The sequence below is a fragment of the Balaenoptera musculus genome, chromosome 6 (genome assembly GCF_009873245.2).
Source record: "Balaenoptera musculus isolate JJ_BM4_2016_0621 chromosome 6, mBalMus1.pri.v3, whole genome shotgun sequence".
In the NCBI taxonomy this organism is placed as follows: Eukaryota; Metazoa; Chordata; class Mammalia; order Artiodactyla; family Balaenopteridae; genus Balaenoptera; species Balaenoptera musculus.
The window spans coordinates 72,447,217-72,472,666 of NC_045790.1; the positions used below are offsets into that span (position 1 = coordinate 72,447,217).

Sequence of the window (25,450 nt, forward strand, 5' to 3'; positions counted from 1 at the left end):
GCCTTTTCCAGAATGTCATATAGTTGGAATCATACATCAAACACTAACTAGAAAAGGCTACCTAATGTATTTTTTCCAGTCTTTTGGCATATGTACTTTTCATCAGATTTTTAAAATACCATATACATGGAGTTTTGTATCTTGCTTTCTGCACTAAGCATTAGATAAACATTATCCTATGTTTTTACAAAGTCTTCAGAAACTTCATTTTTAACAACAGCTTAATATTCTATCATGTGGAGATGCCACAGTTTATTGCCACTCTCCTCTTATTTGGATTGTTTATAATTTTGATATGTAAATAACAATCAAATGGTATCTGAATCTTTCATTAAGCTGTGATAGATAGGCATCTATCTAATGACAGAACCAACTACAGATTGGTTCTAATGTTAATGTTGGTCTATTTTTCTTTTCATTGCACCAGTGGTTCTCAATCAAAATGCCAGGACCCCAGACCTTCCCCAAAGATTCATTTAAATTGGTCTTGGGGTACAGTTTGAGCACTGATAGCTTTAGAATCTTCTCAGGTATTTTTAATGTGCCACCATTCCCCCTGACAATTGGGGAAATACCAAGTTCTCTCACTTTTCTAGCCTCAGTTTCCCCATCTATAAAATGAATGAATTTAAATTATTCCAACTCCAGCCTTTTGTGAACTTTGACTCTCGATATAATTCATGCAGAGAGGGCCCTAAAATTTGTGCCTAAATTTTATGCAGACGTGCATCTCAATGATGTAGAAAGAAATTGTTTTGAACCATCATTGTTCTAAACATCTTTGGACTGTTAGGGAAATAGGAAAATAAAAAACTATGCATTTGGAACAGTTTTCCCTGATAAAATCATTTCCCTGGGTTTAATCTTTGTCTTCTTTTGAACGGTACCTCTTCTGGAAATTTCACAAGAGGCAGAAGAGTGCTGTGGTTGGGAGAATGTGGATTCAGGAGTCAGAATGCTGTCATTCATATCTAGCCTCCAGACCTTGGGCAGGTTATGAGCTTTTCTGGGCCTCACTTCCCTCATCTGTAAAAATGAGAAGGCTAATGCTGTTGACCTCATATGGTTATTCTACAACTTCCCGTTAGGAATCTCAAAACATCAAAAAGATCTGAGCATGCGATGGCATGCATAGGGACATCATTTATGGTCTCATATCCACAGAGTATCACAGGTGACTGTGCATCTTCATAGCTTTTCTAATGTATGATTGACCTGGCAGGGATGGGCAGACCTGCTCAGGCTCTGTGTTTAAACTCTTCATGGCCAGGGCTAATTCTCACCACACAACATGGAGGTGAGAAGATTGAGGGATGGCACCCCAGGTACTATGTAAGTATCACCTTTTAGTTACCAGCCAGTGCTCCTTTCCCTTACTTGAAAAGATGGTTCCCCTATATCTGAATATGATCAGAAGTTTTGTAAGTTAGTAACTGAAAAACTAAGGAAGATTTTTAAGTGATTGACCCAAAAGATCCACTGTGACTTGAAATTTTCACCCGTAGCACTTGGTACTGGGCATTTCAAGGTTTGTGATGCTTTAACGGCTTTCCCTAAACCACAGTAAGCATGGGATAATTTGTGCCAATGGCACTTTGGTAAAAGTGGAGTGTCAGGATTGCAGGCAAAAGTGGAAAATGAAGAACCACGATTTGTGATGAGTCCATTTTCAGGTCGGTTAAAGAATGAGATCATTGATGGCTCACCAGGCTTTTCAAATCACGTGGCAGTTGCATTCAGGGATGTGCTATTTATTTTCTTTCAACTGTCATATTTCAGTGATTCTAAGACATACTTTTTTAATATATTTTAACAGATCTGGAATCAGATGCATCTTATAATTCATGGCAGCTTACAACTGCTTTTGATCCACAGGTTGATGTGACATAGTTGTCGTCGCCTGTGACTTAGTCACAGATATGTCTAGTCAACTGAGTTAGGCACATGATCACTCCTACTTGTGTTGCATTTAATTGCACTTCATAATAGCCTGAAAAAGTTAAACTATTTCTCAATATTCAAAGGAAGAATTATTACATAAGCCCAGAAACAAAACAGCATGTTATATAAATTTAACTAATACTTTCAATAAGCATAAAACTAATATTCTGATAAGAGGCTATTGTGTCACCATTTAATATGAATTTTTTTCTTGGTAGTACTTAAAGTAGTGGTGCATCTGAAATCCAGTGTCTTGGATTCAGTGAAATATAGTATAAATGACTGTATACGCTCTGCTCTAGGTAACTCCGAAAAGAAAAATTCCTTGCCTATATTATTATTGATTTCTAATTTATTCTTTTTCTAATCTTTTTTTTCCTTTCATAAATGGATACCAATCACATTTACCGTTGGACTGCAATATCTCTCCTTGAAAACAATGCTGTTGACTGAAATCACTTTGGGTGGACCAAATTTCCTCCTGTTGACTGCTCCCGAATGATCTCTTCCAATCCCCCCAATCTGCCTCTCTGGCCAATCACAACCTTCTTCCGTGTGTGTCCATCATGCTGCTCTCGTCCTCAACTTCCCCTCTCTCTTGCTGACTTCCTGGAAAAGCAACGGAAGAGTCCTGGGCGGAAGGAGGCTTCTGTATGCTAGTGAAAAAGAACAATCTGTGCCAACGGAAGGTTCTTCAACAACTTTGCTGCAAAACCTGTACATTCCAAGGCTGAGCTGCCATCCTAGATTTCTTTGTTCCTGTAGACTTATAGATTACTCCATATTATTATTAAAAAGAAAAAAGCAAGCAAAAAAAAAAAAAAAGCAAGCCACCTCTCTCTTTCTTGCTCTCTTTTTCTCTCTCTCTCAAATTTGTGCAGGGAGATGGTGAACTGTTTTGTCAGAACTTAAATGGAAAAAAAAAAAAATAAACCTACAACAAGCCTACCTTTTATAACTGGGTGTTTAGTGCTAAACAGCCAGAACCACAGAGACAGTATTGTATGACCAAAGCATTTGATGCCAAAATTTGACGTTAAAGTAATGATTTGATTTCCTGCCCTGTTTTTGAAGGTCCATTTTTTTTCCTTTTGCATTTACTTGCTTGTTTCCCCTTTGAGACGCCTAAAAATATACCTTTCAAAAACATCACAAGAGCAGACATAGATCAAAATGAAACAGAAAGCTCTTGCATCCATCATTTTTCATGCTTGAGTCCACTGTTGGGGGAAATGGCAGAAAACTGGACCTAAGGGCATTAAGAACATCCCGCAGAGTTGTGTTCAGTGTTGTTTGTCTTGGTTTTTCACAGTTGACCATTGATACTTTCCACACATAATTTACTTCATGCATTATGTGCTGGTTTTGGCATTGTGCCCACTTGATAAGTCTGCTCCACTGGTTTCATCAGATAGACTTGCTGCTACTGGCTTTTCCATGGTAGATTCGGTTATTTCACATACAGCTGGTCAAATGGGATTGCTCTGCATAGTCAAAGTGGTGATGGACAGAATGCAAAGATTCACAAAATAGCTGAGACTGATCCAGCTCCCCCCAAATCCAGAGTGTTCACTTGTAAACCCTGCACAATCTCTTGGTGCTATTCAGCCATTATCCCCATAGCATTTTTTTTTTTTTTTTTTAAGGCCATCAGAAATTCCATGTGTTGTAGTGGGAAGCATTTTGGATATGATGAAGAAAATTTCTTCCTGTAGTCAAAAGTTTCTAAAAGGTCCTGTATTTTTAAGAAATGGAATTTATTTAAATAATATTTAAGCTCGTGCCCAAGTTGGCCGGGCAACATTTTTCAATGGTGCTTATTAGAAGTTTTTTTCATCTTGTCATTTTAAGAAAATAAAACTGGAAATGGAATATGGGCAGCATGATTGTACCCTCCTGGTTCTGTTCTTTTCCCACTCCTCTGTCCCTCTATAACCATGCTATGATACACCTGTCCACTGAATGTCACTGAGATCATCTGTTTTCTTGGAAGTATCTTCACTGGTTTTCTATGACTCCCCAAACACATCCTGGAATCTATCAGACTGAATTATGTGAAGACTGTTTGGATCAGTGGTCAGAAATGAGGAAACCTGATAGATCTTTTTATAACTCTGAGTTGCTCTGTTTAGGAGAGGATAGACTGATATCAGGTTTCTTCATGTTTCATATCAAAGCTCCATTGGTGACCTCATTTGCTTTGAGAATGACCAGCCATCTTGCAAGCTTTAGGCTTCTGACAGCCTCACTTCCAAGATGTCACTGTCCTCACACATGAGAAGAGGAATGATATCAATATAGGTTATCCTGGGAAGTGGGTGCTAACTAAGGTCCCCATCCAAGCAGCAAGGTAGTAAAAAGCCTACCTTGAAAATATGCATTCCTAGACATCAAAGTTAACATTGAACCCAAGGTAAATAATGAGTATAAAGTCTAATGACCCTCTTAATAGCATTATAGTGATACTGAGTCACGTAATGATTCATATGTAACTAGGGAATCAACTGATTTTGTTGAGTAATTTTCCTCTTCATACCACTTCAGGCCCTTCTGACCCGAAGAAAGCAAGTTAGTCCCAGGTATGGCATGTAGAGTCTTACATTTAAAGGCACAGTCTCTAAGTGGACAAAAGCAAGTGAGAGCCTAAAGCAAGGTCAAGCAGATGGTGAAACCAGATTTGCCTGCAAAGAAATCCATTTAACTGAACCCACCCATAATATATGAGGCACAAAGTTACTATGAAGGGAAAAATTAAAATGATGTCTGTGTTCTTAGACAAATAACTATCAATCTGACAGTCAAAATCATTGGGGTCTACCAACATGTGTTCCATTTCTCACTGACCATGCAGGCACACATTGTGGAAATACTGGTTTAACTACTAGTGGTTACTGCCTCGTTTATCTACAGAATATTATTAACTAGAACATAATGCTTTCAAAGTTTAAGTTAATGTTATATATTATGTATAAATATATATATTCATAATGAGATATATGTAATGGATAGTACAAAGTTTGGAGACTTAACAAATGCTCTAACCTCTAGAGACAAAAGTCCTATCTTCTGTTTTCTTTTGTCTTTTGATTTTTCATTAGTGATCCATTGTTAAATCCAAATCCACTTTTACTGAAAAATACTGTACATGTGTAAAATGTTCAGTTGTTTTTTTGTAAAATATAGTAGAATGGTTGTAATTGATACTGGCCAAAATCAATGTTATTCCATATTTTATTTTTTCTATTAAATTAACCTAAGTTCCTGTTTATTTGATCTGTTCGTACCCATGTGCAAACATCTCTGAAAGGGTGAGGTCATGAGAAACGTCTCTGTTTCCACATAGACGCTGAATATGGAGGAAAGGGTGAGGTGAATGAACCACCTAAATAAAGTTGGGAAAAGGGGTGAGCAGAGGTGGGAACTGAAAAAAAAGGAGAAAGTAACAGGAATAGAAGAAAGGATCAGTTTAGGTTTGGTCATGAATGTATGTTAAATCCCATTTTTAGTAAGCAGATTGTGAAAAAAATCTACAAAAGTTTGGTGCAGTTGCTATTGCATTGTACAGATGCCATGTCCAGTGAAAGGGCCACCTGGACCTGCTCTTTTCCTGGTTTCCCCCAGGGCATGGACTACTGCATACCCGCCAGTGGGTGTATGGAAGGGTGGGGACCAAGGCGCTGGGCACAAAGAGGTCGGGCAGCAGGGGCAGGTGTGAAAGCTGTTATAGAAGATGACCTTGTTCAATTGACTAATATCCTGTGTATCACTGTTAGTTGGCTGTATCCCTGGAGGCCTAGAAGATGACCTTGTTCAATTGGCTAATATCCTATGTATCACTGTTAGTTGGCTGTATCCCTGGATGCCTAGAAGATGACTTTTCTAAAATCAATCTCCAGTACATGCCACAGGGTAGGACTGTATAGTAGCAAAAAACAACCATGGATTATAGATCTTTGTGAACCCTGCTTGAGATGGTCACTAGCCTTGAAAATTCAATGCCCTGTCTTTTGCAAAAAGAAATGAGAAATCAACAGAAGTGACACACATATTGCGCTCCAATTAGGTTTAAAGATCTGGGGGTACAAAAAGGTATAAGAGAGAGCTGCTGCCATGAAGTCCCATTACAGAAATGGAGAGAAACTAGTTTTATTGACCACTTACTATGTGCTGTACAATATGGGAATATAGAGTATATATATACTGATATAAATATATCCTCTTTTAAGTTTCACACAAACTCTAGAGCAGAGACATGTATTATCCTCTGTTTATAAATGAGAAAGCTGAGGCGTATGGACTGAAATAAATTGATTGGGATTACATAAGCAGACTCAGAATAATAAAAATAAAATTCAGGGGGCTTCCCTGGTGGCGCAGTGGTTGAGAATCTGCCTGCTAATGCAGGGGACACGGGTTCGAGCCCTGGTCTGGGAAGATCCCACATGCCGTGGAGCAACTAGGCCCGTGAGCCACAACTACTGAGCCTGCGCGTCTGGAGCCTGTGCTCCGCAACAAGAGAGGCCGCGATAGTGAGAGGCCCGCGCACCGCGATGAAGAGTGGCCCCCACTTGCCACAACTAGAGAAAGCCCTAGCATAGAAACGAAGACCCAACATAGCAATCAATCAATCAATCAATAAATCTTAAAAAAAAAAATTCAGTATTAAGACCATTAATAGTAAGTAGTGAATTCTAAATCTCAGATGAATGAGACACTAAGTTGTTAAGTTCAGACAGGCAGAAATTCCTTTGAATTGGATTGGTCAGGCCGAGTTTCCTAGAGCAGTCTGGACTAGCATTGGTTCTTGGAGGATGGCTAAGGCTTAACTAAGCAGATGGGACTAAAGCAGGAGGAGCGTTACCAGTGAACTTGCTGCACAAGAGGTGTTCAGGGAAGCAAGTCAATTGTTTTAATGCTTTTTAATCTAATTAGCCTGTTGCTACAAAGGACAGTGATTCAACATTTGATGATCAGTCAAGAAGAATCGACATTTTTACACTTTCCAAAAGATGGATAGCGTGCCCATTCTTTTCAATTCCCACACCCATGGAAGACCTTGCTAATCATCAATATCCATCTGTGGACTGATCAGCATTTTCTCACCTTTCACCCCAGTATTAGGGCCTTATCATCATGCTACTGATCTATCAGACTCATGGTTTTCCACCCAACAGTCTACTCTTCATTTTGAGGAACTTGCACACTGAGTGCTTCGTAGAGAAGGGCAGGTAGTTGTTCTAGTAACTACTAAATTAAAATTTCTCCATCAAGTGATCAACACTGTAGGCACATCTGAGTATGGAAATATCAAACACCCCATCCCCCTCATGTAGAAAGAATATCATGCAGCTAAAATATAAGTGGGCATGCATTCGCAACTGCTTTCATATGATCATTCAGATTCACACAAAGGGCAATGACAGACAGCAGCTTGACGATTATGGAGAAAACTGGAGGCAACTTCCGCTGTGGCCTGGCCAGCTCAACACTGCCGCCTTCCATCTGCTGATACAAAATGGCAGCGGGAGCACAAAGGCCAGCTGCAGCCCGACCTCACCTGGCCCAGGCTGGGCCCTGGGCCCCAAACTCAGTATGTGTCAATGACAAAGTATGAACCTGCTTCTCCTCCCTGGTTGACAACCATTTCCAAAGTTATTTTTGTTGCAAACCTATAAAATCTGAAATTCTCGGCAGAATACTTTGGAGCCATTGACAAATTTAGCAGGGCATAGCCAAGATGGACTTAATTTCACTGTGGCTCATTGGAGCAGCTTGGCAGTAGAGATGGGGCTGTAATCCGTACAATCATGTCTCCTCTTCCTCATGAGAGGTGAAGATCTGGCCCAGAGTCAATTCCTGGGCAAGAAGGATGCAGTTGTGCAGCATCACTGAGTCTCAGAGGGCAAGTCTGGGACCTGGGAATGCCAGCAGTTCCTTCCTACCTTCTACCTGCAAGGGACTTAGAAGGATGTTTGACTGTCTTACTACTGAAAGATTTTCTTGCAAGATTTCTTCTCTAAAGGGCCACTGTTGGGTCCCCTGCCCCCAACAATTGCTGCAACTGTTGCTTTTTCAGGGCCAGGCATCAGGCGACAAAAGATATTTTGCATCCCCACTGCTAGAAATTTCCAGAAACATTCCCTGAGGCCTGAATTGTAAGACCCTTTTTCATTTTATGAAAGAATACATTATTTTAAGAATACAGCGTTTTGAAGCTGGCAGAGTTCTACTAAAATGGCTTTATTTAATTTTGCACCCACAAAAATCAGAGCGACCTATAGAAACTAACTTTCTGTTGCAAGATTCACAACAAGTCAAGGGTGTGGCTGAAACTCAAGCCCACAGCATCAACCTTCTACACAACACTGCCTCCTTTTTATGAGTACCATAGAGAAAACAAGTCCATATATGTTGCAAGGCAGGGGGTAAGAGCCTTTTCCCAAGTGCAGATAGAAAGCACACTGTATCCCTGGACTTGGTTTTTTCTCCTATGAGCCCAAATGAATTGCTTCCGTAAATAAACTTTGAGTCCCTGTCATATACCAAGCTCTGAGGTCCTTCATGCCCTCTTCAAGCTAATGGTCTAGTGGGAAACACAGACACAAAAATGCATGGTTATAATATGAAGCTATCCAATAAAGGGCTAAAAGTCCCATGTCTTACACGATACGCTTTCCAAGGGCATCCAAAAATAACGTGAAACTTCAAATAGAGTTGCCTTTAAAATGTGCAAAATCAAATGATGTTTTAATTAAATATCTACAAATGCAAACGTCAAACTAGTCAACTGCAGCTCAAAACTTAAGGAATCACATATAATTAAACTTAATGTGGGATAAAGCTGAATTTTAATATGTTTGATATGATGTGGGACCCACAGAGGTAGGAGAACTTAGGATCTGCTGGGTTCCTAATTTAACACTGCAAAGGAAGGAGAAATTCACTATTCATTGCGGAGAGGAATATATTTATATATATTTCTGATCTCTTCCCTCAAGATTCCCTCCTGTAGATCCAAATAGCTACTTGCCATTTCCCTTCAGTTATCTAATAGACATCTCAAAATTAACACCTCCAAAATAGACTTGAGACTCACCAATCCCCTAAACATTATTATCACCAAGTGTCTCCCATCTCAGCAAATGGCATTAAAACACATCCACCTAAAAACCCATCTATCCACCATTTGCTCAAACCTGAAATCTAGAATTCCTCCTTTTCCGCCCCCAAATCCAATCTATGAGCAAGGTCCCATTAACCACACCTCCATGATATATCTCGAAGTGGTCTACTTCTCCCCATTCCATAGCTATAATTCTGGATCACACCACCATCCTCTCCACCTTAAACTACTGCCAGAGCCTCCTAACCAGGCTCCCCGCTTCTCTCTGCCTCCTTTCCTCTTTTTTCTCTCCTCCCCCATCATTCTCCACACAGATAGCAGAGTGCTATTACAACTACAAAATCTGATTTCGCCTCTCCCTATTCACTCAGAATAAAATCTGAACTCCTTACCTGAGATCTTTCTGATCTCTTCTCATGCTTCCCTGCTCATCATATTCTAGTCATACCAACTTTCTTTTTGTTCTTCAAACAAAACTAGCTTATTTGTGCATCCAGACCCCTGCTCTTCACATGGCTGGTTTTTTCAAAAATAGCTTCCTCGGGAAGCAGCTCCACACCTGCCCACTTTTTTGGTCTTTTCATAGCACGTACCACAAATGTGACATTCTATCGTTCATTGACTTGTTTACTGTCGGTCTCTCCCTCAGCACTGTGACAGCTGGGGTTTTGCCCATCTTGTTCACAGCTGTATCTTACAGGTCTAGCACAGTGCCTTGCTTAGTAAATATTTGTGGAATGAATGAATAAAAAGACGTCAGAGAGAAATGGCATTAGACATAAGCCTTGAAGGATAAGCAGGAATTTGTCAAAGAAGGTGAGGATGTTGGAGTAGGACTTGAGAGAGAGAGAGAGAGAGAACCGGTACAAAGGCACAAAACCATCAAAGGGCTTGTGGACTGAGAGGCAGGGAGTGGGCAGGGTGGGCAACTGAAGGGAGGGAATGGGAAGACCCCGGAGGTCAAGTTGCAAAGGGCTAGGAGGGGCTATTGCCCTTCCTCCACCTCCTTGTCCTCGGAGTCATCAACCCTCTTTTCAGAGAGGCTAATTGACTTGCTCAAGGACCACATCAAGTCAACTAGTGGCTTCCTGCCAACAAATTCGGGAGGCATTCAGTGAGGCAGAATGCTGAGGAGGCTGTAATTTGCTTCAGTCCCCAGGGGATTGATGGCTGCATTGAGCCAGCTAAATGAAAGGACAGGGTACTAAGCGGAGCTCAGCTGTCAGATTAGCTCACATGAGAGAAGGCAGCCCATGGCTTCTCTTCCCTGGGATGTCCATGGCCAGAGCAACAAATTTGGTAAGGCCTGTTTGCAAGGCCTGTTTGGGGACAAGGGCTGGCTCAGAATCTTCTTTTCCTTCTAAGAGAAAACCCCTTGCCCTCTAAACTGTCATTACCAGAGATGAGTAAAAGGAAAGAAAGTAATATGTGAGCAACTCCCTTCCATAACAACAGAAACAGTAACTCCCATATATGGAGTACTTCCTATGTGCTAAGCACTGTGCTCAATTCTTTATATGAGTTATTTCATTTGATATTCCCAATAGCCTGACTTTATTCTCTTTTCACACATGAGAAAGCAGATGAGGTAAATGCCTAAGGCACCCCAGTGGTTAAACGGAAGATCTGGGATTAATTTAAATCCATACGATCTGATATCAGAGTCTCCAAGAGAAATATAAGAGCCAAGGAAGATGTCAAAACAAACTTCAGGCCGTGACCGTGGAGCTTGCATCAGGATTGTATATGTTGTATATGTTACCTGACAGCGTCTGGTCCAGGGTCCACGCTGTCTCTTGTGAATTGAGCAGTGTCCACCCAGGACTACTCAGCATGGCCACATAGTGCTTTGTGTGACCAAGCTAGGATTGAATTTCAATATCATCATGAGAATTAGTAGCAACCAATGGGCCATGTGGGCAAAAGAAATCAGAAAGGACCTAAAGGAAATGAGGCAGTGGCTATTAAGAAATGAGGATGTGATGTTCCCTTTCATGCTAATTTTTCTTTGTCTTGGAAGCCATCATTTGCATACTCTAGCCTCAGATGAAATGAGGATGAAATAGAATGGAGATATGGGGAACACACAGAAACATTACAATACTCAAAATCATAACATAATACAAATTCCATGAGCTCCTTTGACAAATCTAGTAAAACATAAATTCTTCTCAGGTGATATTAAACAGGATTTTCTTGACACTCATATCCATAACTGTTACAATACAATAAAAGCTAAACTATCAAGAAAATGTAAGGTTTTAAATCATGTACAGGAATGTGATTTTTAATTGACTTGTGTCATTAGAAGAGCCACAGATATGACAGGAACCATGAGTTATCTTGACCATCTTCCCTTGATCATTCCCATATCTGATCCATCAGCAAGTCAAGACAGTTCTACCTTCAAAATATATCTTTGATCCATTTTCTGTCCTTCACCTGTACTGCCACCATCCTTGTCCACACCACCCTGGGTCAAGCTACTTCTCACCTGGGCTGTTGCAACACCTCCCAGCTAGCCTCACTGAATGCACCCCTTGTGTCCACACTCCAACATGTCCTCATCTACTTCCTCTAATCTATTCTACATAACAGCCAGAGTGCTCTTTCTAAAAAGTCAAAGTTCACATGAGACTCTGCTGCTTAAATCCCTCCCATGGCTTCCCATTTCACCTAGGAAAAAGTTGAAATTCCTTTCCCTGGTCATGAAGGCCATGGTCAATCTGACCACCCACCTCTCGAAAACTCATCTCGTGCCATTCTCTCCCTTCCTTCATATTTTCTAGCAACACTGACTTTTCCTGATTCCTCTATTCTGCTTTGTAGGCTAGAACTTTCCCACATGCCATTCTCCGTACTTTAATGCTATTCCATCCCTAATCATCTATATCTGGCTAGCACATTTATTATCTGGGTCTCAGTTTAAATGTCATTCTTCATTTCCTGATCCTTCTAGACAAGGTTAGATCTCCTTATTATAAGCTCTCATCCATGCCTCTACTTTACTTTCATATCAATTATATTATAAACATCTAGTTAGCCGTAGGAGTATCTGTTTGCTGTATGTGATTCTCAGTACAAGGTTTGTTCCATGGGGACAAAGTCTGTAAATGTCTTACATCTCATGAATCTAGCAAAATGTCTTTCATAGAGTAGGTACTTGATAACTCTTTGATCAGTAGTAGATGAATAAGTCAATAAATGAATAATTAAGTGAATAATTGAGTAAATAACAATTTACTCAGGAAATTGCCCTGGACCAGTTATTGGTATAACTAAGTTCTAATCTTGATTCTGTATAACTTCAGTAAAGCCCTCTATGTGTCCACCTCAGTTTCCCCATCTTCAGCATCATCCCTGTAAACCATTCCAGCCCTTCTGCTCAATGAAAAGGGAAAATCCCGGGAGATTTCATGGAGATTCTATCACCAGCCCTAAAACATACAAAGCCTTTGTCACAAACTCAGTAAAGCTAAAGCTAGGACCTTGCCACTAAAAGCATGCAGCTGGGAGTTGGTTGGTGTGGTGACAGAGTTCTCAAGTGTACCGCCCAGATTCCCATCCATTCATTGCTGTGAAGGGACTTTGCAGATGGAATTAAAGGTTACTATCAACTGACTTTAAAATAGGAGATTATTCCTGAATTATCCATGCGAGCCCAAGGTAGGTCAGAGGGACGTAGTAGAAGGAGACAGAGAAGGCATGAGGCAGAGGAGGGGATCAGAGAGATTTGAGATGAGAAAAGGATTTGACTCATAGTTGCTGGCTTTGAAGAGGCAAGAAGGAAGCCATGAGCCAAGAAATGCATGCAGTCTCTAGAAACTGAGAACAGTCCCCAGCCAACAGGTGACAAGGAAACAGGGACCTCAGTCCTGAACTCTGCCATCAATTTGACTGAACGTGGGGCAGATTCATGCCCAGAGCCTCCAGAAAGGATGCAGCCTGAGACACATTAATTCCAACCTTTTAAAACCAGGAGCAGAGAAGCAGCTGAGCCACACTGAGCCCAGACTACTGACCTACAGAATGGTGAGAAAATAAACGGGTGTTCTGGTAAGCCATAAAAGTTATGGTTACTTGTTACAGCAGCAACAGAAAACTAATACATATTAGCTTATTTTCATAGCTGCGACCTGAAGGGCAGGCTTCTAACTAAACACATATGTAAGGGCCCACTTTAATCTTCTCCAGATATCTTAAAGGGTAGGTGCTATCTTTTTACTCTCCCTTTGCCATGCTACAGAGCACCTGTATCTCCCCAAGGGGAGCTTTTAGACATGGCTAGTGCCCCAGTTTTTGTGGCTAAAGTCCAGGGGCCAGGAGGGCTTGCATTCCTGGGTCCCACAGGACTATAACAAACAGTTCGTGGCTGGCTACCAACCCCAGGGCACCTGTGCATAGAGAAGACTGAAACATACCCACATACCCCCAATCTCTTTGTGAAAGAAGCCTATATGCTCGCTTGGAGCTTTGGCCTGAGAGCAGACTTCTGATTTGGCACACTGTAGGGTCCTATGAAAATGTGCTCCTGGGACAGAAGCCCGTGGATGCCATCTTTGCACTCTCCCTCTGCCTCACTCCAGGTGGCTGGTATCTCCCAGAAAGGAACTTGTACAACTTGTCTGGCACCCTGATTTTGTGACTACCACACAGGGGATACATCTACATCACCTGGCTCTGGTGGCCAGTGGGGCTTACCCTTGCAGTCCCATAGAACTCCATGTGTTTGCATACTTTAAAAGCTACTGCCCGAGGGTCTGGTTTCCAATCAGCCTGAATCTAGGTGCTGACTGAGATCCTCCCCTTTGGGACACTGACAGCTCTTGGCACTCTCCAGCTACTGGGACCCACCAAAAATAAAAATAGGCTGCTTGGACAATCACAGAGATTTGAGAAACCACCAAGATCTAGGGCAGGACTGAATGACAAGCTTCATACCCTACACAAGGTCACTCCTTCAAGACTGGGAGAAGTGGCTGTTTTATTTTATGCATAGAAACCAACACAGAGAGTCAAGAAAAAATGAAAAAACAAAGGAATATGTTCCAAATGGAAGAACAAGATAAAACCTCAGAAAAAGTCCTTAATGAAATGGAGGTAAATGATTTACCTGATAAAGAGTCCAAAGTAATGGTCATAAATATGCTCACTGAACTTGAGAGGAGAATGGATGAACACAGTGAAAACTATTAGACATGGAAAAGAAATTGAGGAAGACACTAGTAAATGGAAAGATATTCAGTGCTCATGGAAGAATTAATATTGTAAAAATGTCATACTACCCAAAGCAGTCTGCAGATTCAGTGCAATCCCTAGCAAAAGTCCAATGGCAATTTTCACAGAAATAGAACAAACAATCCTAAAATTTGTATGGAACCACAAAAGACACCAAATAGTCAAAGTAATCTTCAGAAGGAACAACAAAGCTAGCAGCATATTGCTTCCTCATTTCAAATTATATTACAAAACTATAATGATCAAAACAGTATGGTGGTATTGGCATAAAAACAGACACATAGATCAATGGAACAGGATAGAGAACGCAGAAGTAAACCCATACATGTATGGTCATTTATATTCTGACAAAGGAGCCAAGAATATACAATATGTAAAGGATAGTCTTTTCAATAAATGGTTTTGGGAAAACTGGATAGCACAAAAGAATGAAACTGGACCACTATGTAACACAATACACAATACTAACTTAAAATGTATAAAGGATTTGAACATAAGACATGAAACCATAAAACTACTGGAAGAAAACATAGGTGGTAAGCTCCTTGTCATCTGTCTTCGCAATAATTTTTTGAATCAGACAACAAATGCAAAAAATAAGTGGAATTACATCAAATTAAAAAGGTCTGCATAGCAAAGAAAACCATTAGTAAAATAAAAAGGCAACATTTTGGAAATCATATATCTGATAAGGGGTTAATATCCAAAATACATAAAGATCTCATACAACTCAACAGCAATAAAAACACACAATCTGATTAAAAATGGGCAGAATATCTGAAAAGACATTTTCCCAAAGAAGACATCCAGATAGCCAACAGGTCCATGAAAAGATGCTTAATATCACTAGTCGTCAGGGAAATGCAAATCAAAACCACAATGAGATATCACTTCACCCGTTAGAATGGCCATTACCAAAAAGACAAGAAATTACAAGTCTTGGCAAGAATATGGGTAAAGGGAACCCTTGTGCACTGTTGGTGAGAATGTAAATGAATGCAGCCACTATGAAAAGAAGTTTTCTCAAAAACTTAAAAACAGAATTACCATATGATCCTGCAATTCCACTTCTGGGCATATAACTGAAGGAAATGAAATCATTATCTCAAAAAGATATCTGCATGCCCATATTCATTGCAGTATTATTTATAAGAGCAAAGATGTGGAAACAACCTAAGTGTCCACTGATGGACTAATGGATAAAAGAAATGTGATACACACACACACACACACACACACACACAACTGAATATTATTCAGCCATAAAAAAGAAAGAAATCTTGCCATTTGCAACAACATGAATGGACCTTGAGGGCATTATGCTAAGTGAAATAAGTCAGACAGAGAAAGACAAAAACTGTATGATCTCACTTATATGTGGAATCTTAAAAAAAAAAAAAGTATCTCATAGATACAGAGAACAGATTGGTGGTTGCCAGAGGCGGGGGTGGGAGGGTGGGTGAAATGGGTAAATGGGGTCAAAAGGTACAAACTTCCAGTCATAAGATATACATCATGGCAATGTAATGTACAGAATGTAATGTGTAATAATACTGTATTGCACATTTGTAAGTTGCTAAGAAAATACTTCTTAAAAGTTCTCACCACAAGAAAAAAAATTTTTGTAACTATGTATCATGACAGATGTTAACTAGATTTATTGTGGTCACCATTTTGCAATATATACAAATATCAAATTATTATGCTGTATACCTGAAACTAATATGTTATATGTCAATTATACCTCAAAAAATAGAATAATTTTAATTAGAGAAAAGGAAAACTAGTACAATTAGAACAGACCCATTCAATCAGAATATGTATTTTTGCAATCTCTCAAGATGATCTGTGAACACATGAAAGTTTGAGATGCACTGCCATGGATGAGCACTTCTTTCCAGAGTGTGAGAAGCCTACCCTTGATTTATTGAGAGCCACTGCTGAAAACTTCATGCTGCTGAAGGATGCACACTGAGGAATTAGGCAGCTGGTCCTTGGCTGGCTATTAACCAGGCAGAACTGAGGCAAGTTAGCAGCACTTTAGGTCAAAGAAACAACTAGTGAGCAGCTAGAGTGTTCTGATCCCCAGCCTGATCAGGGAGCCTGATAGACCCAGCTATTTGACTGAAAGTGCGAATTGGGAATTTGTTTACAGGCTCCCAACACTGGCTCTCAGCAGTTAATGGGGCGACAAATTCTGCCTGTAGCTACTTTAACAACCCAGCCAGCTCAGCAGTAAGCTCTGCCTTGATACCATTTGTACTCATTGAGATAAAGGGTTCTGTCCTTGTGACAATTTTCCATGTCTGTTCTTTCCAATGAGCTGCATGATCAGCCACATTTTTGGCAGATGGACAAGTGTGAGCCTTATCCTTCTCTACTTCCCTTAGTACAGATTCAAATTTATCATTGGCTTACTGAAAACCTACTTTAGGTCAGGCACAGCACTAGTGCCTTCTGTGTTCATTACTTGGCAACTCAGTGTGGCTGTCCCCATTTCAAGGTGAGGGATCAGAGGACTCAAGTGGTTGATTGCTCTCTCAAGGCCATGTAATTAGCCAGGTTTCCCGCTCCTAGTTTAGTTGTTTTCCTCCAACAGCAAAGCTGGCCCTGTCTGTTACTCTTCTATCCACATTCCAGCCTTCCAAAGTCCTCCTAGCCAGGTGGCATATCTTCCACCACCCCTACCCATTTATGTAGTTTTGAGCAGAGACTAGGTTGAACCTAGTATATTATACTAAATAAGTCTCCATCCATCTCTATCTAAATGAGTCTCAATCCATCCATTCCAGGAGATCATTCAATGTCACAGTTACATTCACAGAATATGAAGGGAGGTTGCTGGATTCACGCCTTGGCTCTGTCACTTACTAGCTGTGAGATCTTAGGAAGAATGCTTAACCTCTCTGCGTCTCTGCTTCCCCATTTGTAAACTAAGGATGATAATCATCTCTCTCTCCTAGGGATGCTGTGCGGATTAAATGACTTAAAATGATTAAAGCACTTAGGACAGCGCTTGTATGTATTAGACACAATATATGTTGGTTATTACTATTCCTAAGCCAAAAACTTTGGATTCATCCTTGATGCCTCTTGCCCTACATCTGACCTATCACTAAATCGAGTTAACTTACCTCTTGAGTGGGTCCTTTTCCCTCCATGCCACCACTACCACACGAGGTTAGCTACCAATATCCCTTGCCAAAAGAAATCTGCAAACCATTCTCCTGGACCCTCTCCAGTTGCTGCTTTACAAAGAAGCCAAAGTGGCATCTTAAAAATGCAAATCTGATCACATACTCTCTCGCTGAAACCTGCTGCTTTTTAGGTATATCTGGGAACTTTTAAGATCCGCAAGACCCTGCAAGTTCTGCCTCCCCCACCCCAATTTCTTCACTCTATCCCTGTCTCCCCTCCATCCAGTCTGGCGTCCTTTCAGTCCCTCACACTGGCCAAGCCTCCTCCTGTATGGAACCTTTGCAGACATGTCTCCCACTCCCACCCCCTGTGTCCGATTATCTCCTCCCTCAGCACTGCTGGAGTCACAATTGCTTTTGTGATTATTTGACTGATAGCTGTCTACCATTCCAGACTGTAAGCTCTATGAGGGCAGGAAGTGCATTTGCTTTTTCTCACCATTGTATCCTCAATACTTAGCACAGTTACTGGCATATAATATTTGCTCAGCAATTTGTGTTTTAATGACTAAAAGAATGAATGAATGAATGAAAATACTGTGGCACAATTTTAGAGGCAGGACAGGTAAGGGTTGGTGCTTCCGACGGTTTGACTCCTGCTTGTGGGGAGGGAGGGTGAGGATTAAATTATGTTAGATCCAAAACTTCAAGTCATTGGCTGGATAACTGTTGATTTGATGCAGCCTTTGCCCGCGTGTCGCAAACTATTTGGAAGCAGCTGAGCCACACAAGAGGAACAACCGGAAGTTGGTTCGGCAAAGGTATCATTTCAAAATACAGAGGTCTTAAGGGTTATATAAAAACCAGAAGCTGAAAAATAGACTTTACACATTCTCACTACTTGACATCTATTATTTCTTTAGGGAATACTGCCTAGAAAGATCTTATCCCCACCGAAATATATACCCCTTAGTTTGCTGCTATCCCACTACTAGGTTAGATCTTATTCCCTCCTCCAGCTCTGTGGCAGTAAAACTCCACGATCCAGACCTCGAGAATGAAGACCCACCTATGCTGTTCCTACAGAATACAGTGTGAGGAAGTGGCCAGACATTTGAAGACCACGGAGGGCTTCTTAGGGTTGACTGGAGCAACTTCACCTTTGATATCTATGCTAGAAAGGAAGCCGACTAATAGATATGTCATCTGGGAATATTCAAGCTCACTAAATCCTTCATGAGACTGGGAGAACATGAGGTCAGGCCTCCTCCAGAATTGATTTCAGGCCCTGCCCCATCCTGTGATATGTATTCTCTGGGCTTCTGTTCATTGTAGTTTGGGCTCTCTGTCTTGTAAGCTCCAAGAACACGGGGGTCACATCTAGTGCTGAGAATTCCAGATACACGTAGGTGCTTTAAAAATGTTGATAATGCAAGACAGTTTGGTACTGGCACAAAAACAGAAATATAGATCAATGGAACAGGATAGAAAGCCCAGAGATAAACCCACGCACATATGGTCACCTTATCTTTGATAAAGGAGGCAAGCATATACAGTGGAGAAAAGACAGCCTCTTCAATAAGTGGTGCTGGGAAAATTGGACAGGTACATGTAAAAGTATGAAATTAGAACACTCCCTGACACCATACACAAAAATAAACTCAAAACGGATTAAAGACCTAAGTGTAAAGCCAGACACTATCAAACTCTTAGAGGAAAACATAGGCAGAACACTCTATGACATACATCACAGCAAGATCCTTTTGGACCCAGCTCCTAGAGAAATGGAAATAAAAACACAAATAAACAAATGGGACCTAATGAAACTTAAAAGCTTTTGCACAGCAAAGGAAACCATAAACAAGACCAAAAGACAACCCTCAGAATGGGAGAAAATATTTGCAAATGAAGCAACTGACAAAGGATTAATCTCCAAGATTTACAAGCAGCTCATGCAGCTCAATAACAAAAAAACGAACAACCCAATCCAAAAATGGGCAGAAGACCTAAACAGACATTTCTCCAAAGAAGATATACAGATGGCCAACAGACACATGAAAGAATGCTCAACATCATTAATCATTAGAGAAATGCAAATCAAAACTACAATGAGGTATCATCTCACACCGGTCAGAATGGCCATCATCAAAAAATCTACAAACACTAAATGCTGGAGAGGGTGTGGAGAAAAGGGAACCCTCTTGCACTGTTGGTGGGAATGTAAATTGATACAGCCACTATGGAGAACAGTATGGAGGTTCCTTAAAAAACTAAAAATAGAACTACCATATGACCCAGCAATCCCACTACTGGGCATATACCCTGAGAAAACCATAATTCAAAAAGAGTCATGTACCAAAATGTTCATCGCAGCTCTATTTACAATAGCCAGGACATGGAAGCAACCTAAGTGTCCATCATAGGATGAATGGATAAAGAAGATGTGGCACATATATACAATGGAATATTACTCAGCCATAAAAAGAAATGAAATGGAGGTATTTGTAATGAGGTGGATGGAGTTAGAGTCTGTCATACAGAGTGAAGTAAGTCAGAAAGAGAAAAACAAATACAGTATGCTAACACATATATATGGAATCTAAGGAGAAAAAAAAAAAAAAAAGGTCATGAAGAACCTAGTGGCAAGATGGGAATAAAGACATAGACCTACTAAAGAATGGACTTGAGGATATGGGGAGGGGGAGGGGTGAGATGTGACAGGGTGAGAGAGTGTCATGGACATATATACACTACCAAACGTAAAATAGATAGCTAGTGGGAAGCAGCCACATAGCACAGGGAGATCAGCTCGGTGCTTTGTGACCGCCTGGGGGGGTGGGATGGGGAGGGTGGGAGGGAGGGAGATGCAGGAGGGAGGAGATATGGGAACGTGTGTATATGTGTAGCTGATTCACTTTGTTATAAAGCAGAAACTAACACACCATTGTGAAGCAATTATACTTCAATAAAGACGTTTAAAAAAAAAATGTTGATAATGATGTCAACAGAAACAACATCAGTCTCCTTTTGTTGTTTCAGGCTAATTATCAGATAACTCTAAAACAGAATAGAGATGATGTTTATCCGTATCTAAGGGTTTCATAGCAAATACTCTCCAGGCAGCAAGCAGAATTTCTGACTCTGTGTTGGATTCCTCCTCTTCTCTCCTATATCCACCATTGAAAGACCTTATACCATAGTCACCAATCACTACGGAAAATCTGGAATATCCTTGAACCATGCACATTGGCCACTTCCTACTGCCTGTGCTAAACACTAACTCAGAGTAGCAAGCAGCCTGGGCCTGGGCCAAGATGGTGACTGTCCTTCCAAAAGACTCTAAGAAGAATAGCACAGAGCAGTGGTTCTCAAACTTAAGCAGAGAGCAGAATCTGGAAAGCTTGTTCAAACACAGATTCCTGCCACCCCACCCCAGAGTCTCTGATTCAGTACGTTCAAGGTGGAAGCTGAGAATTAACATTTCTAATAATGTAATAATTACATTTCTTTTTTTTTTTTTACAAATCTTATTTGGCCTTTATATAGTTATTCAACCATTTTTTAAAACTAATTAATTTATTTATTTTTGGCTGTGTTGGGTCTTCGTTTCTGTGCGAGGGCTTTCTCTAGTTGTGGCAAGCGGGGGCCACTCTTCATCGCAGTGCGCGGGCCTCTCACTGTCGCGGCCTCTCTTGTTGCGGAGCACAGGCTCCAGACGCGCAGGCTCAGTAGTTGTGGCTCACGGGCCCAGTTGCTCCGCGGCATGTGGGATCTTCCCAGACCAGGGCCCGAACCCGTGTCCCCCGCATTAGCAGGTAGATTCTCAACCACTGTGCCACCAGGGAAGCCCAATAATTACATTTCTAATAATGTAATAACCAGGTGATGCTGATGCTGCTGGTCCCTCCTTGGGACCCAGCTTGGCCATTTACCATGTAACCTTGGATAAATTACTTAATCCCTCTAATCCCTACTTTCTTCATCTATAAAAAAGAAGTAGGGCTTCCCTGGTGGCGCAGTGGTTGAGAATCTGCCTGCCAATGCAGGGGACACGGGTTCGAGCCCTGGTCTGGGAAGATCCCACATGCCACGGAGCAACTGGGCCCGTGAGCCACAACTACTGAGCCTGCGCGTCTGGAGCCTGTGCTCCGCAACAAGAGAGGCCGCGACAGTGAAAGGCCCGTGCACCGCGATGAAGAGTGGCCCCCGCTCGCCACAACTAGACAAAGCCCTCACACAGAAACGAAGACCCAACACACCCAAAAATAAATAAATTAAAAAAAAAAAAAAAGAAGTAATAAGAGCGCCATGGCTGAGGATTAACCAAGATGACGCATGGTGAGGTACATGGGTGCATACAAACTACCCCCTCCCTCGGCAAGAGAAGGAACCCCTTTCCCAGTCCCATGCTCTGCCCTGACTCTCTCAGGGCTGCAGGATGCTTTTCGTGGCTCTCCCTGGCAGGGCTGCTGTGGAACATTTGGGTGGTGGGCAGGGCACAGTGAATTCAGTCTCTGGCTGCCTCTCTCCAGAAGCGTCCTGTCTACAAGGGCTCCTCAGCCCACCTCACAGAGAGAGAACAAGGCTATTGCGTGACACTTCTGCAAGAACAGTATTCCATGTGGCTTGCTGCCCTGAGACTGAGAGATTAAATGACTCATCCCAAACGCACAGCTCTTAATGGGGAGCTCCAGAGTTAGGACAACACATCATCTGACTCTTCTACTACGACTTGCCCTTAGAATCTTGCTCTATCAGTTTCCCACAGCTGCTGTAACAAATGACCACAACTTGGTGGCTTAAAACAATACATATTCATTCTCTTACTGTTCTGAGGTCGGAAGTAGGTAGTGGGTCCCACAGGGTAGAAATCAAGGTGTTGGTAGGACCACCCTCCCCTCCTCTCTCTAGGGGAGAATCTGTTTTCTGGTCTTCCAGCGTCTAGCACTGTATACCTTGCACTCCTTGGCTTGTGGCCCCTTCCTCCATCTTCAGAGTCAGCAGTAGCATCTTTAAATATCTCTCTCTGCTGAGGTCATGATGTCACCTTCTTCTATTAGTAAAATCTCCCTCTACCTCCTTCTTCTAAGGATACTTGGGCCCACTCTGATAATCCAAGATAATCTCCCAAATCAAGATCTTTAATCACACCTGCAAAATCCCTTTGACCATATAACGTAACATTCACAGGTTCCAGGGATGAGGACCTGGATGCCTCTGGGAGCCATCATTCAGCCTACCACACTCGGAGAGATCATCTAACTCTCTGAGCCACCACTTTTTCATCAGTAAAACAGAAATAATAATATAGCCTCATGAGAATGTTGCTGTGAGACACACTTTAAATCACTAAAGAAATGTTTATTGGGTTGTTAAACACAAAAGAGAAGCAGGCAGCATTTATCTAACATTAATTCATTAACTCTATTCATTTACGCACCTTTTACTAAACACTATGTGTCAAGTACCGTGCTAGACACAGGAGATGTAATAGAATGAGGAACCCCGCCTTTATGGGTTTTATACTGTAATAGAAACAGATAAATGCTAGAGAGAAAGTGACCTGATGCATCAACAGGGGCTATGAAAAGAAATCAGAGAGGAAATGCTCTACAGGGATATAATAGTAGTTGTTGTCAGTCCTCTGGGCAGGAAAAAGGAGTGGAAGGATAGAGTTGGAGAAAGGGGCCGGGAAGTGCCAGGAGTTTCTCCCGCTTGGAGTCGTGGGTTGGAGACGCTGGGGTGCAGTGTGAGAGATGAGCTAACAGTGCAGACCGGGGTCCAGTTGTGAATGGTCCTATGTGCCCTATAAGTGATCTGGATTGCATCATGTGCTCCAGGGAGCCACTGAAGAGTTTAAGCAGCCCTTCCTCAGTATCCCATCCCCCACAGCGATCCAGGGCTCCAAGCAGGAAATCCTGAAAGCTCTGGCCTCCTTATTCATATTTAAACATCAAACTTGGCAGAGTTCTCTGTGAAGTGGTACTGGTTTCTTTTTTTTTTTTTTTTTTTTAACTTTTTAAAATAGTTTTATTGACATATAACTGATATACAAAAACCTACACTTATTTAATGTATACAATTTGATGAGTTTGGGCATATACATACACCCATGACACCGTCACCACATTCAAGGTAATAAACATATCCATCACCTCCAAGGTACTGGTTTCTTTAAGCGCCTCCTGCCTTTCATTGAGACCCTTTGTGATTTATACTTTCAGAATTTTACTTTTAGAGCCTCCTGATATAGTGAGCCATCATCTCCCTTAGACTCCCTGTCAATCTCATTTTTAAAGCACTTGCTCTTAAAAATATCCTTATACCCCCTGGATCCCATTTACCCCCCCTACTCTTTATGGTTCTTTTTATGAGAATGTCCAAAAAATAGATTTGCTATATTAACTATTAGTGCCTTAGGTAGACCACAGTAATTCTGATTGCTCATGCAATATTTTTTTCTAACCTGGGTGGTTTTTCTGAAAAGTGGGTTGATGAAAATTGTGATGTGAATTTAGTTGAGAACGCCTGCTCTCCTGGATGCATGGTCCCCAGTCTGCTCCGTCCCTCCACTTTACCGCCTGAAACGTAACACCCCTCCCTAATATGCTTTTGTCAACCAGTATCATTCTCTCCGTGAACTTCAATATACTGGCAGTACATTTCTGTGCTGGAAAGACATTTTGCATTAAAAAATTGGACGCACAGCTGGCATTCTGCCTGGGGACCACATGTCTAGGAAAGCAGTCATTTTTAACTAAGGATATTACAAGCCTAGATAGAATAGGGCTGGTGTACTCTGAAGCACAAATGTCTAGCCTACTGGAACCAAAATTACCGTACTGCATGTTGGTAATTAACCTTGTCAACTAGCTTTCAGAACAACTCCAGCCTAATGCACACACTCACTTCTCGGGTTCTATAGCTGTTGTTTCTGGATCTCATTACATTCCATTTGCAACCTGCATCTCTGCCACTGCCTCTCGCCAGCATGCTCTGATTTGCTTGCCCCCTTTGCCTTGTTTTTCCCATAGAGTTGATTAGCTTCTTTTTTTTAATTAACTTTTATTGGAGTATAGTTGCTTTACAATGTTGTTAGTTTCTACTGTACAGCAAAGTGAATCAACCATACGTATATCAATACATATACCCCCTCCCTTTTGAACTTCCTTCCCAGTCAGGTCACCACAGTGCATCAGGTAGAGTTCCCTGTGCTATACCGTATGTTCTCATTAGTTATCTATTTTATACACAGTAGCAATAGTGTATACGTGTCAATCACAATCTCCCAATTCCTCCCACCACCCCCCACCCTTTCCCCCTTGGTATCCATACATTTGTTCTCTACGTATGTGTCTCTATTTCTGCTTTGCAAATAGGATCATCTATACCATTTTTCCAGATTCCACATACATGCGTTAATATACGATATTTGTTTTTCTTTCTGACTTACTTCACTCTGTATGACAGTCTCTAGGTCCATCCACGTGTCTACAAATGACCCAATTTCGTTCCTTTTTATGGTCCATAGCATTGATTAGCTTCTAACCATACAAAATTTACTAGTTTGTTGTATTTGTGATGTACACTCTATCTCCTGTGCTTCACCAGGGAAGAGACTTGTGTTTTGCCTACCGTTGTATCCCAAATTCCTGGAAGTGTGCCTGGCGTGTAGTAGTTGCTTAATAATTATTTTAAATGAATGAATGCATACATTTCCATGGAGCTATCAGCTATCAGGTGACTCTTTTTTGCATTCCTAATTCCAAACACGTCAATTTATTTTCCAAAATGTTTTGACCACTTTATCACTTGGCAAATAGAGATCCAGGAGAGAGGCTGAAGCTCTGTCCTGTGGGAAAACTCTGGAAAATGGTATAGATCACAGGCCTCAGAGTTATCTCACTGGAGGGACAATGGAATCATGATCTTTATACACCAAATCCTTGGCATTGGTTGAGGAAAACTCCGGCGTCAGTTCCCTGGTTCTCCTGGCCTGCCACGTGAACCG

General features: G+C 41.3%; 1 protein-coding gene across 11 annotated transcripts in view; it reads left to right on the forward strand.

Annotated features, from left to right (window-relative positions):
• PCSK5 (proprotein convertase subtilisin/kexin type 5) overlaps window positions 1–25,450 on the forward strand; it is a 489,089-nt gene that overhangs the window by 329,507 nt on the left and 134,132 nt on the right. The window contains exon 21 of one of the 11 annotated variants that reach the window (XM_036855675.1): window positions 909–2,650. The exons of 8 other annotated variants lie outside the window; for them this stretch is intronic. In XM_036855675.1, the coding sequence (XP_036711570.1) occupies window positions 909–1,000 (92 nt within the window). In that variant the 3' untranslated portion in view covers window positions 1,001–2,650. Of the gene's footprint in view, window positions 1–908; window positions 5,215–25,450 lie in introns of those variants that run through there. 2 more of the 11 variants (XM_036855676.1, XM_036855672.1) reach the window with 2 other exon arrangements.